The sequence below is a fragment of the Salminus brasiliensis genome, chromosome 7 (assembly GCF_030463535.1).
Source record: "Salminus brasiliensis chromosome 7, fSalBra1.hap2, whole genome shotgun sequence".
NCBI classification, from domain to species: domain Eukaryota; kingdom Metazoa; phylum Chordata; class Actinopteri; order Characiformes; family Bryconidae; genus Salminus; species Salminus brasiliensis.
The window spans coordinates 28,874,970-28,893,813 of NC_132884.1; the positions used below are offsets into that span (position 1 = coordinate 28,874,970).

Sequence of the window (18,844 nt, forward strand, 5' to 3'; positions counted from 1 at the left end):
GACAATATGCAGATAATTTTAGCATTTATTTTTTTTTTCTCCACCATTTTCCTTAAACAGTTCTCATTAAAACATCTACGACGCGGTGTCCAAAACATTTTACTGTCATGTACTATTTCACCTCTCCCTGACAAAACAAGCCTTGGGGGGGGAAAGGAAAGCCCAAAGAAGGGGGAGGAAAAAAACACAAAAGTAATTTACAAAAACAACCAAAAAACAGGAACAAAAAAAATATTCTAACAATATCCTTATTAGAAACAGCTTTAGGTTAATTTCTAAAAAGCTCACAGCATACAGGACAAGTAGAAACAAAGTTAGTGCATTTAAGTTTACAATGTCACAAGCTGCTTGTAAATAAAAAAAATTTAAAAAAAAGGATGAACAGGCTCATTAATTATTCTGATTGAGTGACACATACTCTACATAGTTTGTGTCCAAAAATATCCCATCCTTCTCTCTTCCAAAGGGGGGGAAAAAAAAAATATCATTCAAATACATCCACACCAAAGCGCCCCACACACACACACACACACATATATGATCTAATGCCAGCATTTGAAGCAAAACAGAAATGAACATTAAAGAAAGAAAATAAATAGGAAAAAAAAAAAAAAAGATATATACTAAAAATCTAGAGCTTTTCCCCCCTCAATTGCTTATTAAGTCTTACAAATCAGAGTGGAGAAAAACACAACTGTTAGGACACATTTAATGACCTTCATAAGGTTTACATATCGAATTCTTTAGTAACATTCAAAAAAAAAAAAAAAAAAAAAACAAAACAAAACAAAAAAAAAAAATTCACACAGCTACACACTTCATGATTCCGCCTACTCAATCTATCAAACATGTGATAAGCATCAACCACTTGAACAAACGGCTCTACCCTGGGGCTGAGGGTTAGGGCATGGGAGGAGTTACTGCAGTACAACAGCACTTCCTGAGATTGTCTCTCTGCTGATTCGACTTTGGTCTGGATTTGTGCACAAACCATTTACACTTTTGATTTACACTTGAAAGAAAAAACAAAAAAAGAAAAGATAATTGTACATCTGTTTATAAAGGCAGAGAAGAAGAGCAACACTTGTTACTGTTGAAACATTTGAACACATTCAAATACATTTGAGTAATTTAAACTTAAACTATGAATGTGTGAAATCAAAAGGCTATGATAAAAACTGCTTTACGCTCATGAACAAAATGATGAGACATGCATTCGAACTCTCATACCAAACAATAACGATTTCCTTTTCCAGTCCTGAGCTCAATCACCTAAGAAGAAATGAGACTGGCCGACAAACATACGATGTCGCATAGGTGCGCTACACTGTTACACAGGTAATCAGACACCTGAAATGTATACACATACTGTAATTTATACATTTTATATTAATAAGGAACACAAAAAGAAAGACACCACAACAATCCACACAGACTGACATACTGGACACATTTGCAATGATATGAAAACAGGCATTAAAAGTCACTATTCATCTCCATTCTCACCACTTTACAGCAGAGGACATTTCATACTATATATCGCTGTCACGCAAAACCCCATTTCTCAACTTTGCAGGACAAGAAAAAAAAACCCTTAGCTTTCAATGGAAGTCACTGTTAACAAAAAAAGGGGGAAAAAAACAAACAAAAAACAAACAAACACACAATTCTAAGTCACATCGAAGCATTTCTACTGGCTTATTTATTATGGAAATTTGACCCAGTGTAAAGAACACAAAGGTTTTTGTGTGACAGCAACTATATACATACATAGTCACAGCCCAGAATCAACACAGCAAACACCTGATTTCATAAAACAGAGATGCACACTCCACGGCTCAAAGCACAAGAGCAGGGAAGACGCTCCATCGCTGTCTTAACTGTGAAACCTCTTTTCAGCATCACCCTTTTCCACAGTCCAGTCTCTGAAAACACTTGACAGCACATGACGAAGCAGACACCAGAAAAGTACAAAGCAACACTTCACAAGCACTCGTCTTTTTTTTCCAGGTGGTTCATCAGTCTTCCAGTTCATCCTGTCCTGAGTCTTCAATTCTGTTCATCCCACTTCTTTGTTGCTTTTCTGTCAAACAATATAACCTGTTCAGTTTTCTGCTTTCCAGTTCTTGACACACAAAAACACAAACACTTGGGACAGGAAGGGGGAGCAGCAGTGTCGGACCATGGCCTCTTCTTGTTGCATATGAAGAAGCTGTGGCTTGTACATGATTCTTCATAAAGTACTTTCATCACAGGTATGGATAAGAACCATACAGCATTGTACACTGGTGCCCAGGACTGTAAACACCCAACAAGTGAGTTCATTCACACACAGACATACACAACCATGTGCCATGGCAAATTCATCTTTACAAGTCCTGAGGGTCCCTGCCCATCTTGGTTTCTTTTTGCTTCGTCAAAAACGCAGCTCATGCTTTTGGCGGCCAGAGCTGTCCGTCATTCGTCAACGTAGTGCAACTCTTCGTGCAGTTAATGTGTAGATTTATATATAGATTTATATACTCTCTTTACATATAATATATATTAAGATTTGTAAATCTGCATGTGTATGAGCATGAAGGCGTCCTACGTGATGTTACTTTGGCGATCTTGGAGGGATATTTTGCTCTTTTCCGCTGCGTCTGTTATATCCCACTTGGGGGGAGGGGCGTCTGCCCTGAGGGGGCCGCCTCTGCTGCTCTCTGAGTTTAAACCCTGCACCCCTGTTTCCACCGCCACGCTGATAGCTGGTCTGCTCCCGAGGAGGTCTGCTGTCACCTTTCTCCACCCTCTCGCCTCCTTTCTCCACCCTCTCGCTAGGACTGCTCTCAGGAGGGGCAGGGCCTTCTGCCTTGTTTACGCGAAGCTCTCGAAGTGGCTGGCTGGTAGTAGGTGAAGGGGTGGGGCTTGGAGATGGCACTGGGGCAGGGGGTGGGTCTTTAGGCGGCCTCTGACACACCTCTGCGTAGCTGAGCTTCCGAGGCTCCTGAGAAGAGGATATTCAACATCAAAAGGTGTAAATCCACAAATCTAATGCACTTATCCCTGCTTCTTCATACAGGATTATTGCCTGACCCTCAGATCTCATAATCTGGGACAGGGGTGGAAGTGATCAATATGAGAGCGAGAGAGGAAAAAGAGAAAAAAGGGTGGGGAGAAGTGAAATGCAAAAGAAAAAAAAAAAGAACAAGAACTCCCAAATCTATCCTTCCACCACCTGGTCTCCCTCAATGCGCTTTGGTCTCTCTCCACAAGGCCAGGCAAAGGTTTGTATAAACTACTGTATAGTTTCCATTTTAAAAACAAAAACTGAACTCACCTGTACAGGTGTGCTGGAGGGGGGAGATGGACTAGATGGAGCAGGTTTTGGGGCAAGAACAGGCGGAGCAGGTGCAGGAGCAGATTCAGGAACAGGAATTGTGGTGACTGGAGCAGGACTGAGGGAAGTCGAGATATGAATGTCGCTGTCTGGTCTCTTCACTTGATGTGCAACACTAAATGAAATGAGAGGGGACGTATGAAATGTGTCTAGTTAAGGCAGCACTACATTCTTACTGTCAGACTAATCGGTATAAAAGGGTATAAAAGTTCTGGATGTCCCAGTTGAGAAGCTTGACCTTCTAGAGAAGTATTACTGCATAAAAAGTGAAATTTAATAATAACATGTTTTTTAAAAATGGTTTTAGTGACCAGGTTGATTTACTCAGTTTGTGTCAAATACTGAAAAAACTGCATGTGACATTTAGATGCTTTTTCTTTGTTCTCTGTACTTTAGATACTTTACTAATACTATACTTTTTTTCTTTTAATCTGTTACTTGCATTTTAACAAACGATGCTACTTTTATTACAACCTGTGGCTCCTATATAAGTGTATGACTTTAAAAAGTAGTCCATGATAAGTGTTCAAATGGCAAACATTAATATTTCTGGACATGGCTGACCGACAGATCCATTCTTTGCAGCAGGCGCATTTAAGCATGCTTACCTGGGGCATGGTGTGTCAACTTTTGGCGTGGGAGGACGAGGGGTAGGCACTTCCCCCTGAGGAGACTGTGACTCCTTATTTCCGTCTTGTTTCGTGATTTCCGACTGCAAGACATCCACACAGTAACATGCCTGAAGTTATTAGCTGATGCTTATAATAACCCCTAAACAACTTAATAGAAAGAGCGAGCACGACTTTATACCTTGTCCTTGGTAATGCCCTTCACTACATCAGCCATGCGATTCTCCAGACCAGATTCAGTTGGTGGGATCAGGCCTCCTGGCAAACGGCCAGCTACTCCACCAGGCAGCGGTGGGAAGTTGGAGGCTGCGAGGTCAAATTTGGGAGGTGGGCTTTTGACCTCGGTTAATGGAAGGGGCCTCTAAAGGTGAAGCAAATAAACCACGATTTAAAAAGAAAGATTTAACCAAAAAAAAAGAAAATGATGAGCTTCGGCCTATAAATGTACTTACTGTTCGCTCATCTTCCCTCCTGCGTCTCATTCCACGGTAACTTCCTCTCCTAAAAACAAAACACAAAAGAGGTTTACACACTCATGCAAATACAGCTACATGTTTTCACTTCTATTTTAAATAGAAGCTCAAGTTACATCAAACATCTTTATAACTGCTCTCTATATCTGACCCTCAGATCTCATAATCTTACCGCTCACTGGGGCAGGAGAGAGAGTGACTTAAAGGAGAGAAAAGAAGAAGAAAAAAAAAAAAAAGGCGAAGGGTGGAAGGTGAAAGAAAAAGAATGCCAGGCTCTCAACACCCGTTCTCCCTCTATGCGCTCAATTCTATCGTCACTGGGCCAGGCAAAGCAATAAAAAATTTAATTCCTTTGAAGTTCAACTTGTTCAAGCACACATTATTTATTCAGCAGGTGCAGATACTCAGTCTGTAATAAAGCCTTGTCTGAATGGTCAAATACTTAAGACTTAAGGAAACCATGACTAATTCATGACAAAATCACCAAGTGCCTTAATTGTACATAGAGACTCACAACATTATTAAACTAAATTCTTTTTAAATATTTATTTAATTCTAGTTACCACTTTTTTTTTTTTAATCAACTCTAAAATACACCCATTCCTACAGCTTAGGGACAGACCTGGCTCGGCTGCTGCTGCCCAGTTCAGAGTGACTGTTCTCGTTGGGAGAGGGTGGAGTGTCACAAATAGTGAGCGTGGAGGCATCTGAGCTTGAGATTGTGGTGGGGTTTCGTGGGGTCTGAGGAGTACTTGTGCCTGAAAGAACCTCAGATTGAGTTCCATCAGCACGGGGCTGCGGTTTAACATGATTCCTAAAAACACACACACACACAAAGAAATGTGATCAGAAAACCGGAACACAAGACGCATGGAACATATAGGGCATTCTCTGAGAACTCAGATGACCAATTCCCAAAAGGGTAAGCATTTAATCCATACCGAGATACTTTCTGCATTTTAGTGTTTTAACTTGGTTCCTGAATAACCTTCAAATTCTTATTTAAGCCATAAGGACAGTAGGTTTTAATGCAGCTCAATGTAATGGATGGCGATTTATTCTTTTATCACAGGCTTGGTCTGGACAGCTGTAATAGTTGTCACCGACTATGAATGAACAAGGAGTAAAGGAAGAAACTAGGTCTCCAACCAGAATATGAACAAAGTTTTTGTTGTGTTTACAGGGCCATTTTTGAAGATGCCAGGACTAAACGTGCATTCTTTATTCCCAACTGTTAATCTACCAAGACATGCCGCTTTCAGGTCTGTTTCAGACCAAAACTATAAATCACATCTGAAAGGCAAATGCCTTGTGCAGTAGGAGTAATGAGATGATTAGGAAGATGGAGATTATGATGATATACACAACAAAATATCTACCTGAAGGTATTGATAACATTCTTTCTTGAATAAAGTGGAAGTCTGGAGAGCAAAAATAGCAAGGTCAGTAACACAAACATAACCTACAATTTACCTATGATATTAAGAGAGAGGTTTTGCCTCAATGTCTTATTTATGAGCCCTTGTTTAACAATTGTTTAATGAGTGTTCTGGCCTGTTTTTAAAAACACATTTATGGCATAGGGGTACATGAGAGAATGACAAATAGCATCGAAAACCAATCATAATCTTAATAAACTTTTAAAACTCTTAATGAACTTAATAAATTAAAGATTTTTGTAGTTCACTGGTCATTTTGGATAGTAAATAAAATGGTTACAATTGTGTTGGACATATATCTTTACCTCTGGTTTTAATGATTACCCCTGTAAAGAAATCTAAAAAAGTAGAAAAGTAGAAGCTGGAATTGTAAAATAAAATAATAAAAACCCAACAAAAACTAAATTAGATTTAGTGCTAAATTGATAAAACTGTTTCAAAGAAGAGGAGGGTAGCTGAATACAGATTACGGCCATAACCTAATGTGTCTGAAGCATGCAAGTTTTGCTGCATTTAAAAGGCAATATAAGACAAGACAACACTAACATTTTTGACTTTATGGGCCTGACATGTCCTGCTGTTAAGGGTCCTTCCCTCCAAGCCTCATTACTGAACTTAATCCACGTACATGCACTTTTTTGAATTTATAAACTACTTTTGAGTAGATCATGAATCTTTCAGTACTTAGTGTATATTAACCCTTTTACTTTCTATGTGTGCTTGAGGCACACTGACGTAGTATCTGCTGTAAATGTATTCAAATGTATTTAGCAAAGTACTAAGATCCAACCACAAACAATTTACCGCAGTGGGGCAGAACTGCTGAGTACTGCTATTGTCCTTCAAACATTGATGCATGGAGAGTCAGGAGTCAAACTAAATGGACTGTTGAGGGTTGTAGAGAAGTTCATACCGGTTGCGAGGGAAGTGGCGCGTAAGGCTGAGGGGAGATGAGCCAGTCTTGTAGCTTCCTGCCGTGCTGAAGCCATTAACAAATGTACTGTTGGGAAACGGAGCCTGCACAAAGGACACACACACACACACACACACACACACACACACACACACACACACACACACACACACACACACACACACACACACGTCATATTCACAGATGAAGCAAATGTAGAGCAGCTACATACTGAATTACACAGACCCTCAGATCTCATAATCTTAACGCTCACTGGGACAGAGAGGAGACAGAACTTTAGAGAGTAAGAGCAAGTAGGAGAATTGGAGCAAGAGTTAGAGCACATGAGAATATGCAAGTGAAAGAGAGACAGACAGAGCAAGAGGAAGAGAAACCCCCAAAAGCATGTTCTCCTTCCCACAGATCCCTCTAATGCGCTTCAGGTTTTAATCACTGGGTCTTACAAATGAAAGGAATCTTCTTGTTTTTTTTGGGGTTTTTGTTTTTTTAAACGTAGGTGACAAAACAGTAACATTTATAATTTATTTAATTCCTTAGCAATTCCCCCCAAACTTTTGAACCGGAGCATCGATGTCATACTCCAAATTAATCTATTCCGATACAATCTTTTCTGAAGCTCCTGGTTTCTCACCAGTGGTGTTTCAAAGTATGGCGTGGGTGAAGGGGTCCACGCCTGAGGAAGCAGGCTGTAGAGCGGGTACTGCTGAGGAGGCTGGTACATCTGCTGCAGGTAGACTGGAGACGAGTACTGAGACTGAGGGCTTCCGGCATACACAGCAGAGTCCACAGCACCGTAGCCATTTTTAGCAAAGAAGGTGTTTATGGCCTTGATGCGAGCCTTACAAAAATACATAAATAAAGGTTAATTCACAGTGTAAATAACATGGGTAAATACATTTATGCAGATGGTTGTAACTTCAAAATGAAAAACCCTAAAGCTCGCCAGAAATGTCCTAAAATCCCCTCAGATCTCATAATCTCACGGTCATTAGGGCAAAACCACCTGTACTGAGGAGGGGGACAGCTTGAGAGAGAGAGGGGAAACATAAGAAACAGGGGTGAACTAGGAAAGATGAGATAGTAGTGGAAGAGGAGGAATGAGGGATGAAGTGAGATCTCCACAGCAGCAGGCATTCTGGATCCTTCCAAGCGCGATACTGATCATCACTGGGGAGTAATGAAACTTAAACATCTGAAAGTGCATAAAAAATATCTTGCTAATAAGTGTCAACTTATTAGTTGAATGGAAAAAAAGTTTAAGCAGTGTGCCACAAATAGAGACGCATTTACTAATGTAGTTTGTATGGCTTTGAAGTCTATTTGAAGACCTATAAATTTGTTTTTGGGCTGAGCACTAAAGCCACCTGGTAGAGTATGAAGGGTCAGCACCTGAATCTTTAAAGCCGTGATGATGCTCAGACCAATAAGTCACTAAAATTTACACAGAAAATACAATCTCAAGTAAACCTGCAAGTTTTAAAAAACAGCAGCTACATTTTAAAAAGTATTGCAGTACATCTTATGGAGCATCAGTACATTCATATTCTTAGATATGGTACAGTTACAGTCAACGTTCATATGATTCAAGGAAATGCTTACAAAAGGGAGGCATATTAAAAAAAATCCATGCTATGACACCTCATTTCTATGTATGAACTACATAAGACTGGTCTGTAAGGAGTTCCTTATTTGTTACATAATGATAGTGTACTACTTTCTCAGATCTGATTTTAAGTCAAGTTGTTAACGAGGCCAATCAGTATTTACACCAACTTAATATCACCTACTTTCATTCACTGCAGTATGGCTTCAAAATACTTTCAGGTAACTTGTCGTGAAAGGCACTTTATTTATTTTTTTAAACAAACCTGCATATCCCATATACATTAAAAAAAACAATGCAAATTCATACAACCAAAAACTCAAGTTAGCAATAATTGAAGACGCTGCTATAGCTGAAAAACATCTGACCTGACCTGAATATAATTCCACCTCCATTTTGTGATATTCGAACACACTAATTCAGTCCCACAGCTGCCACAGGCTTTGTAAAAACTAGTTGATGGCACACATGGCCGCATGTCTCTCTTGGTTGCCACAGAATAAAGTGTGCAGCAGCCTATTCACACATTCTCTTTATGGTCCTGTAGACTGGAGCCTGGTGTGTAATGCAAAAAATTAATTTGTCCTTAAATCTCCACAGTAGCAAAAGAGAAGGAATATTGGGCCTACGTTTTTGATCCTAATAGGAAAGACTATGAAATAACAAAAGGATAAAAAGGATAAAAAAAGGTGCACGTATTCGTCACTGTACAGTGTGGACTGTACAGCGAAATGTGTCCTCCGCATTTAACCCATCTGGTAGTGAACACACACTCACACACACACACGTGTTAGGGGCAGTGAGTACACACACACACCCAGAGCGGTGGGCAGCCAACTCCAGCGCCCGGGGAGCAGAGAGGGTAAAGGGCCTTGCTCAAGGGCCCAACAGTGGCAGCTTGCCGAGCCCGGGAATCGAACCCACAACCCTGTTATCGATATCCCGGCGCTCTAACCGCTGAGCCACCACTGCCCACAAGCAAAAGCCCTCTCACTTTTGATCTGTCAATAATGTTTTAGCCTAAGCAGCTAGTGGTGTCATCTCCCCAGTATTCAGCTAATAACTTAACTTGATCATGCAGTTTACTTTCTGTACCAAATATGGCTTATATAAGAGGAAGAATAGTCTAGAGGGGTTTTCCTAACTGTTACATAATGGCTGTATGCTACATTCTCTGATATGCTGAAGTGTTATATTGTTATGGATCGGAAATACTTTCACCCAAGAAAGCAATTGTTTATAGTGAAGGATAAACCTTTCATTTGCTTGAACTTACACTTAATACAATACACAGCCTTTACCAAACCCTCTCTGTACCAAAGTAAAAACTCACCATGATTGGCTTTCCCTGAAAGGTTTTCACCTCTTCACGCAAGTACTTGTAGGCCTGGAGAAAATTGAGAAATTATAAATTACAGTAAAATGCTTAAAACAGGGGTGGTTCATATGCTGGTTCTGTAGGGCTAGATTCTTGCATAGTTTGGTGACTTTCCTTCCCAAACTGAGTTGTTCTCCAGCCCTTAGTTCACCCCCCCTTAACTCAACAAATGATTATTAAATGTCGATAAGTTGTCGATAACATGCGATTCTCACACACATGCACACGTGGCCTGTAGTGAATTTGTACTACACCTGTTGGGCATCAGTATCTGACTGAAACGTGATGTACCAGTTGTTGTTGTGAGCAAATTCAACACTGATGACCTGTGGACATTTCTCACTCTTAAACAGTGACTCCACCTCCTGAAAAAGACAAACAGTTTCAGAGTGTAAAGCAGGTAAATATGTTCATACCAGCAGATTTAACTGCAAAATGAATGAGGGGAAAAGAAAGATAGCTTGTATGAAATTCTCTAAAATCCCCTCAGATCTCATAATCTCACGGTCATTAGGGCAGAACCACCTGTACTGAGGAGGGGGACAGCGAGCAAGAGCGAGAAAGAGACGAGAGACAGGGGTGAGCAAGAAAAGAGGAGATTTGGAAGAGAAGAAGAAAGTGATGAAGAATGAAATCTACACAGCAGCAGGTGCTCTGGATCCTTCCAAGCGCGATACTGATCATCACTGGGGAATAATAATTTATTTTTTTATATACATTTAAAAGTCAATACGAATCTTGCACAATATAAATCTGACATTTCTTTACATCATGTCAATCGACTAAAATAATTTTTTATGCTGACCACACACTCAAATATACATTTGTAGCTGTGCTTAAACAGTAACTTAAAACTATGGATTTGTAGTTAAGACTCAAGCGTTCTCACTTCTATAGGTGTTGTCTCCGGTACTTCCCGAAGAATAATGATGCAACGTTTATGATTGGGCCGAACCTTCTCGCCCTTCTCGTCTACTTGCACCATGGGTGATGCTGCGAAGACCATCAGGAAGCAGGGAGGGTTAATATAGGAAACACAGACTACATTTCAGACAAGGAATAGGAACTACACTACTCGACCATACACATTCTGATAAACAAAGCTGCCCAAAATAGTGCCTCAATAAACAGGTTTCGTATCCAAAATCAGCCCCAACCCTGGTTCTTCCAAAAGTTGGAGGTAGTGAGTAAATATCCACCAAAATGTGCAGGGCAGATGGCGCCAATGAAGAAAGGATGGGAACCACTGTTGGAAAAAGATGAGTGTAAAGAACCTTTAATGATCAATTCAAATTTTATACCCCAAACGTTTATGAATAAATGTTTGATGTATAGAATTTTAATTCATCATATGAAGGTTCTTTACAGTCACATTTCAAAATGGGTCTCTACAGAGTCAACCACTGTTTTTTTTTTTTTTTAAAGAAGAAAAAGTCATTCAACGCCAGTGCACAAATATCCCTTTCAGGCTCTTCGTCTTCTAAAAGTAGATAAAACTGACTTAGAGCTTCACACACCTCTTTTCACTAAAACCTAATTACACTTATAGCATTTGGCTGATGCTCTTGTCCAGCCAGAGAATGGAATCCCAGTCCATCAGAGGGCGGTGGTGTTACCCACCATGCTCCTCCAACGTCTGAGAGCGTGAGGAATATTAATATTAGGGCTACGCCTATAATGCAGGAATGTGGGCAGATTAAGTAAATTCCATATCTGCATGTTTCACCTCGAAGCACCTCCAGTATAAGGTCCATATCAGTGGTCAGTAGTTTAATACCCTCCATGCTAGCAATGGTCCAGATTGGCACAAACTGATCACTATCCATCTGAGACATCAGGTACAGGTCCTTAGAAAGGTTTTCCCTAAACACACAAAAAGGTTATGTATTAGTTATCTTAGATTCACTAAACAAACAGACTAAAAATGCTACACAACCTGTGAAAGTAAAGAAGAAAAGTGAAGCTCATTAGGTGAGTGTTTATTACCTGGAGAAGCAGAACTCTAGCTGTTTCTTCAGCGACTCCCTCAGATTCTCCTCAGACAATGGCTGCATCTCCTCTGCCACCTCTCCCTCCACTGCGCACAAGCACACACACACTTCGGTCATGTTTAGAATGTTCACTTGTGCAGACATGTAAAAATCTGAAGTTAGCAGGCAACAATCCAAATGAGGGGGCGAGAACTGACCTGGTTCATACATTGGGTAAGTGGCATCAGCTGCGTCTATGCCATTTAACAGACCACCCTCTACAGGAGGACCTGATTCAGAGTCCCCAAATCCAATATTGTAACCTTTACAGCCTATACATGAGAAACATTATTAGAAATGAGAAGGTGAGACAATTTAACATTACTAGGACACCTGCAAGTGTTTTCCACACATCAGAGCACCTCTGTGGTAACACTGCATAGACATGTTTTCTTAGCATGCATTCACCAGAGACCAGGCCTCTCTACGGACTAATTCCAATATAGAAAACGAGTCTCTTGTGAAAATCTAAGAGTGAACAAACATCTTTGTAGAAAGTGCAGTGTATTTCTAAATGCCACCTGCATTTTTTATTATACTAAAAGGAGGAAATCCATAATTAATAGTTTGGTACTCTGAATCAAACTTATCTAATTTAATTATATAAACCAGACGTGATGTTGTATAATACCAGCCCATTAAATGCATTATACACACTTAATGAAGTGTGTTTTTATTAAGCATAAGTTTAACCTTTCAGGAGAGCAGCAAACGATCAAAAAATGAACCCATTTTCATGACAACTATCCAGTCCTACCTAATTAACTTTTCTAAAGTGAAGTGGCCAGCCTACATGAAGAGTATGAGTTTTTTTTTTTTTATTTGGATCACACCTCTAAACAGCTGCTTACCACTTTAAACCTACTTCCTCCCACCCCCTCCCAGAATAAGAATAGTGAGATTCCAACTTGCTCACACCCACACTTCACTTCATTTCAATGTCTATGCCACAGACACCTAGGCCAGTCGTCTGTCTCACCTTCTGGCTGATCAGCAGGGGTGTGGTCTGTCTGTGGCCAATCAGGGCTCTCATTTCCCTCCTCCGGGTTGTGGGTGGGAGGAGCGGACACTTCCTGCCAGACTTTGGCATTGGGATTCAGACCGGCCCCCTTAGTGGTCACCTTGAAAACAAGATAAAGAAGTGTGGGTTATACAGGTGGCCTAACAGAAGCTGATTGTGCCAAGAAGTTTAACTCCATAACATAGGAGCTAAAGTTGATGCTTATCTCACTGAATGAGCTGCCACATGTGAAAGCAGCTGATTTTTATAAAAGCATGATTGCTTGATACTGGAAATTCCTGGTCATGTGAGTTAGGAAGTTGAAGAGATGTGAACTTCTGTCCTTGGCCAAATGCTGTGCAAGTTTCATTAAGGAAGAAGCAGGCTTCACCTTAAATGGTATATTCTGCAGCATTTAAGGTGGAATGGAAACACGTACACTGCCAGGACTCCTTAAAACTTTTCACGCTTGATCACTGATATCGGACTGACCCTTGGCAAGGACTGCGTGTGCAAATTCATTCTCGTTTATTTAGCTAACTGCTCAGAGTTCACCTTTGACCGCAGCCACGCAGCTCGGGCTCATTCACAGGCCAGATTATGTGAGCCTGCCACTCCACCAGTTTTAAATAGCCTTTCACACGCTTAATCTGATCAGCCCCCAGCAGCTATTATAATGAGGGTTGAGAGCGACGGCCAACGCGCTACAGACCCGCATCTAAAACAGTCACCTGGCTGACTGACCACAACCTTATTGGATTCAAACAGATCGACGGCTTTTCCAAACCACGGGGGAGGAAGGATTCGTTTAGGCAGAGTTAAATCGTGAATACCAACCTAACATTTCCGTCACCCAAGGGTGGCAAATTCAGGTCGAGAGAGTCAAAATCCACCCCGGGAATCTGTTCCAACTGCATTGGCGTCTCCGCCGCCGCTCGGCTCGCCAAAGCAGTTGGAACAAAATCCTGGGGTGGATTTTGACTTTCTCGACCTCAAATTGCCAACCCCGCCATCCGCCTAGCTAAACATAAGCCAGACATGCCGGCCTCCAAGGCCAGTGTGTTCACGTGGCCTTGCCGTTTTGCACACAAGCAGAAGTAATCGCTTTAAAACACTTTTTGCGTTTGCAACATTTCTGCTGCACATGTTTAACGTAACTTCACGAATAGACAAGCCAAAGCATGATCAGAATCCAGCCACGCTACTAAGCCCGAAGCTAGCTAAGTCAGCGCCCCATCGCCTGAAACTAAAAGCCACGCCGCGTCGCTAGTACACCCCCCCCACTAAACTCACCTCAACGAACAACAGCATGATCCTTCTCCCGGTGAAGCGCTCACTCACCGCACACTCCGTCGATGAATAATCCTAGCTCTCCAGCAGAAGTCTCCAGATTTGACTTTATTTTCCTCTCAATCGAAACCGCGCTCTAGTTTTAACCGAGTTCACAGACAGCAACTCCTGCACCAGCATGGCCCAGTCAAGCCAACGCTGAAGCCCGTTCCGTGCCTCTGATTGGCTTCGACGCGGGCAGTCACCCCGCCCCTTTTCCAGTCACATGCGCCGGCACGCTCTGAATATCCCCGCCTTCCATTCATAGATTCGTCCACACAAAGCTGACGCGTGTACGTCACCACCAAAGCGCTCCCCCATTGGAGCTCGACCATGTCCATCATCTCCAATACAACCGGAACCGGGACGGGACACCATGATTCACCGCCGAGCACATGGCGAGAAGAAAAATAGCTACATAACATAGCATCGTCGAGATAAGGGACACGAAGGAATTTACAAAGTGAAAAAACAAAACATGCACTAAGCAGAGCTTTGCAATAAAGCACCAGCACGTGTTCATAGGGGAAAGCTGTTTACCGTACAGTACAAGGCGTATGATAATACGACTGCTGACCCGCTACCGAACTGTTACACAGCAAGAAACAGGGAAGACATCTTTGGGTGGACGGTTCAGGTTTTATCATTGGATTTTAATAGGCGGTGTCCCCAGTGAACAAGATTGAAACGGATTAGCTCCTTCCCCTCAACTCACAGTATTCAAGCCATTACTCACTGTCCACGCAGGACCCTATACCACAACTGTAAATATAGCAAATGAAATATAGGTCATTTACTTGGAAAGTCCAATCTGCAGAAAACCGCACAAGCCCCGACTTTGGAAAATGTGAGGATGTGTAGCTTGGACTAAAGAGGTTTGTCAAGTACCAAACTAAACAAAAACTAAATTATTCCAGCTGCTCGACTGATTAGCTGGAAAACAAGAAAAGAGACTACTGAACAGCATCTCTTCCAAGGCCTACAGCAATGATTTTAATATTTCAGGTTCCAAATGGTGCAGTTAAGCCATATAAGTAATACAGTCAAGCCAAAACAGTGTAACCTGAAGTTACTCAAGATTAAAGATGCTTATTTATTTATCCATCAGTCAAAAGTACCTCACTGCCAGCTGAACAAAACCTAGCAGAACAAATGTTGTGCAAATCTACACAGTATAAATAATTTATTTGAAATGACAATTAAGGGTTTTTTCTAAACTGAATCTGTTTTGAAATTAATATCCATAATTAGTATCTTCACTTTGTAGCTGTGCTAATGAAATGCCTATTTCGGTTTAACACAGTAACTCTGAATTTGACATTACTTGAAGGTAATAAAAAACAAACATAAAATGCATTGCTTACTGCTTATGCTATTCAGCCTTCCTACTTACTGTTCTTACAAATGCACTCAGACACAGACATGTTGCCAACTATGAAACAAAGATGTAACAAAATTCAAAAGCAGAATCTTTAACATATGTTCAGTACACTTACTGCTGTGATGGACCATTTTAAAATCTGTGATTTCTGATTTATTAACCCAAAACTAAGAAACGCTGCTCAATCACATTCAATTCATCATCATCTTCATAATTAGATCAGTAGTTCTCAATTACTGCCAGCTTCTGGCAACCCAGCCACCAAAGAGCTTGATAAATTATATTTCCAATATCTAGAGCAACTACGCACTTGTTTATCCAACATTTCGTACATAATCAAAGGTAACTTAGTTACTTAGTTAGCCTTAGTTATGTTGCTTCACATCCCAATGCTGTTTTACACCCCTCTAGCTGACACTTGGTATTGGGCATGGTGAACTTATTTGCTGCTACCCTAGAGCATTCTTTTCTATAAGCTCTGTTTGTTTGTTTGTTGTTGTTGTTTTTTACAGATATTATCCAAGTGGTGAAATGTTTGTACATAATTAGCCAGAACTACAACATATTTAGTAATTTTAACCCATAATACACTGTAATTTTTCTAGTCTGATTACAGACGCAACATAGACGTTAAGCATATTAACAATAAAAATCATTTTAGCACCATTGTTATTTCATTGTAAGTTAAAGCTGCTTTGCTTTGTTTGATTTTATTATAAATACATGTTCATTATCCAGGGTTTCTCAAATCCAGTGCCAGTGTCCAGCACAGTTTGTTGATTTCCCTTCAAGTTCAGCAATACACCAACAGTTTCTCACCATTGTACCAACACCTTAGCAGCACCTGGAAACAACTGATGCTCAGTGGGGATTTAATCACAACGTAAACAAGAGGAATTCATAATGTTGTCTAAATGATGCATTATCCAAAACCACCTCATCTACTTACTAATGACCATTTTTGACAACACAAGTACACAATAATTGGACGTTTGGCTATTCAAACATGCTGCACAAACAGTTTTGTTTATTAAAACATAAAAAAAAAAACTAAACCCCTCTACACTGCTGGTCTGGAATTACATCATGTGGCTGGACTCAGTCCTTTAGAAAAGAAGGTCATCAGTAAAGTTGGTCTATTGGGAACACCACTCTCTAGCTAAAGCTGCACATGCTGAATGATATATCTGAGGTCAGTTAGTTAATAAGCTCAATTTCACTGGACAAATCATTTGATACACTACAAAAGGGATTTTGTCTGTTTTTATTGTATGTGTTTCTGCTTGTTTTATACAGCATTTAGTTCACCAAGTTGAGGCGCCCCCATCTTTACTTTAATGCTAGACTTATTCATAAATCTATTCAAAAGTCTCTTAGTCATATTCTATTAAAATAAAAAAAGACATACTTGAATTACATTTTAAATGCTAATAAAACCCCACACCCTGCAAAACGAAGTAAAATGTCTTCCGTCACTACTTTCAACAGGTTCCTCTCAGTGGGGGAAGAACAGCGACCACATGGCTGAGTTCAGCTGAACACAGGAGCCTAACGACGACTTCCAGAGGCGATAAGGCGACTTGTCAGTCCGGGCCATATGTTAATCCATGACAACTAATCTCGCTATTAAGCAAACAAGTCACATCAAACTTCGGGATCAGGGAAATGAAATCAGACCTCCCCTGCTGAAGATCTTCTCTTACTTCGGTATTAAAGGCAGAAACACGGTCTTTAAACTAACGTTACATGTGCCGTCTAGCGGCGGGCTTATCTCGAGTTTACAAGGTCAATAAGCCAAACATGGTATCTGAGACAAACGCTTCTTTTCTTTTGCAGGAAGGCTTTCATGCGGCGAACTAGTTGCTTGCTTGAGCGAACTGATCAAAATCACATAAACGTGAGATATAAATGAATGGCACAAATTTGGTGAACGTCTGGCGCTGCCGGCTAGCTAAAGTGGTTTGTTGCGGTAGCTAAGCGAGCTAACCAGCACCTGAACCACCAGTCAGTGTGTCGGTTGGTGGCTAACTGTTAGCTAGCCAGATCATGTAACATCAGTTTCTACATTACGCCACACTTAAGTTATCTCTGTGTGTCTTTAACCTCGTACAGGTTTGCATGCACTAACGACTTTAGCCCAATGGTCCTTCCAAAACGCATTTCTTGTTAGCGCTAGCAACCTAGCCATACGCATGTCGCGGCAGTCACACAGCCATGGGTGTGGGGGAGGGGGTGGGGGTCAGTGGTGATGGTGGGTCCATAGTGCCGATTCAGCACACACCAGGCCCAGACTCACCATGCTGCCTCGGTACTTCCCGCCTTCAGTTGTTCTGTTCTCGTTGTCTCGGATGAACGGTGTCGACTCGACCTCCTCCGTCTTCTGTGATGAACCGCTGTACTCTGAAGTCATCAGCCGCCGCTGCTTCGGCCGGTCCGGTCCGGTCCGGTCTTGCTCTCCCGCACCTTCCTCCCTCCCTCCGCCTCTCCCCGCCGGCCGAATGCAACAAGCACTTGCTCTGACTAGTTTGAGTCGGTTTGTTTTTACCTTTTAAAAACGGACCAAACACAAAGCTGCTGACCGAAAGGTTACGCCTGATTCTGTACGTGCAGCGTTCTTCCTCGACACATAGCCGACACGAGCTGAAAATAGCCGCAACGCTGAGCACCTCGAGATCACCGGGCGTCTCTGACAGAAATTCGCACTCCGCCACCGTCCCGACAGACAATGCGACTAGCGATGAGGTGAACGAATTGCTCCTCTGAACCGAGTCTTTTTTTAATGAATCACTAGAACCGACTCTTTTCAGTGAAGCACTGGAACATTTGCAACATAACCTTGCAAAACTTCACATTATGGCCAGGGTAAGCTTACAAGTTTAATCATATCTTTCCGTGGTGCCACCGTGATATGTAATTACTGTTCAAGTGTGACTTCAATAACAAATGCGCATAGGGGAACCTGCCTCATTGGCACTGATAAAACCAAAATGCGATTGTTGTCTTTCTATTATTTGCTTGTGTTCACATACTACTAGTACATGTATCCAGTTTTACTGATACAGTCTCTTTTTCTTTTTGTAATTGCTATTGTTGTATTATTTGGAAATTAATTAATGCCAATCAAGTACAGACGTGAATTAATTTGAAGTCCGCTTGACTGTGTGAATTAATCGGATGTCTCAAAAAAAAGAGTTAGTAAGAGTCGGTTCGTTAAACTGACTCGAACTTTCCATCACTAAACGACCGCCCCTCCTCCAGCGTCAAATCGC

General features: G+C 41.2%; 1 protein-coding gene across 1 annotated transcript; it reads right to left on the reverse strand.

The window, feature by feature from the left end:
* Positions 1–810: 810 nt before the first annotated feature.
* larp4ab (La ribonucleoprotein 4Ab) lies at positions 811–18,182 on the reverse strand. Its single transcript, XM_072683067.1, has 17 exons — positions 17,872–18,182; positions 12,845–12,986; positions 12,024–12,137; positions 11,822–11,912; positions 11,562–11,698; positions 10,725–10,828; positions 10,090–10,200; positions 9,791–9,844; positions 7,486–7,692; positions 6,834–6,937; positions 5,861–5,902; positions 5,104–5,295; positions 4,461–4,509; positions 4,190–4,369; positions 3,988–4,091; positions 3,320–3,494; positions 811–2,986 (listed from the first exon to the last, which is right to left on the reverse strand). Exons 1-17 carry the CDS (start codon positions 17,983–17,985, stop codon positions 2,597–2,599), a joined length of 2,310 nt encoding a protein of 769 aa, XP_072539168.1. The 5' UTR covers positions 17,986–18,182; the 3' UTR covers positions 811–2,596.
* Between the last annotated feature and the right edge of the window lie 662 nt (positions 18,183–18,844).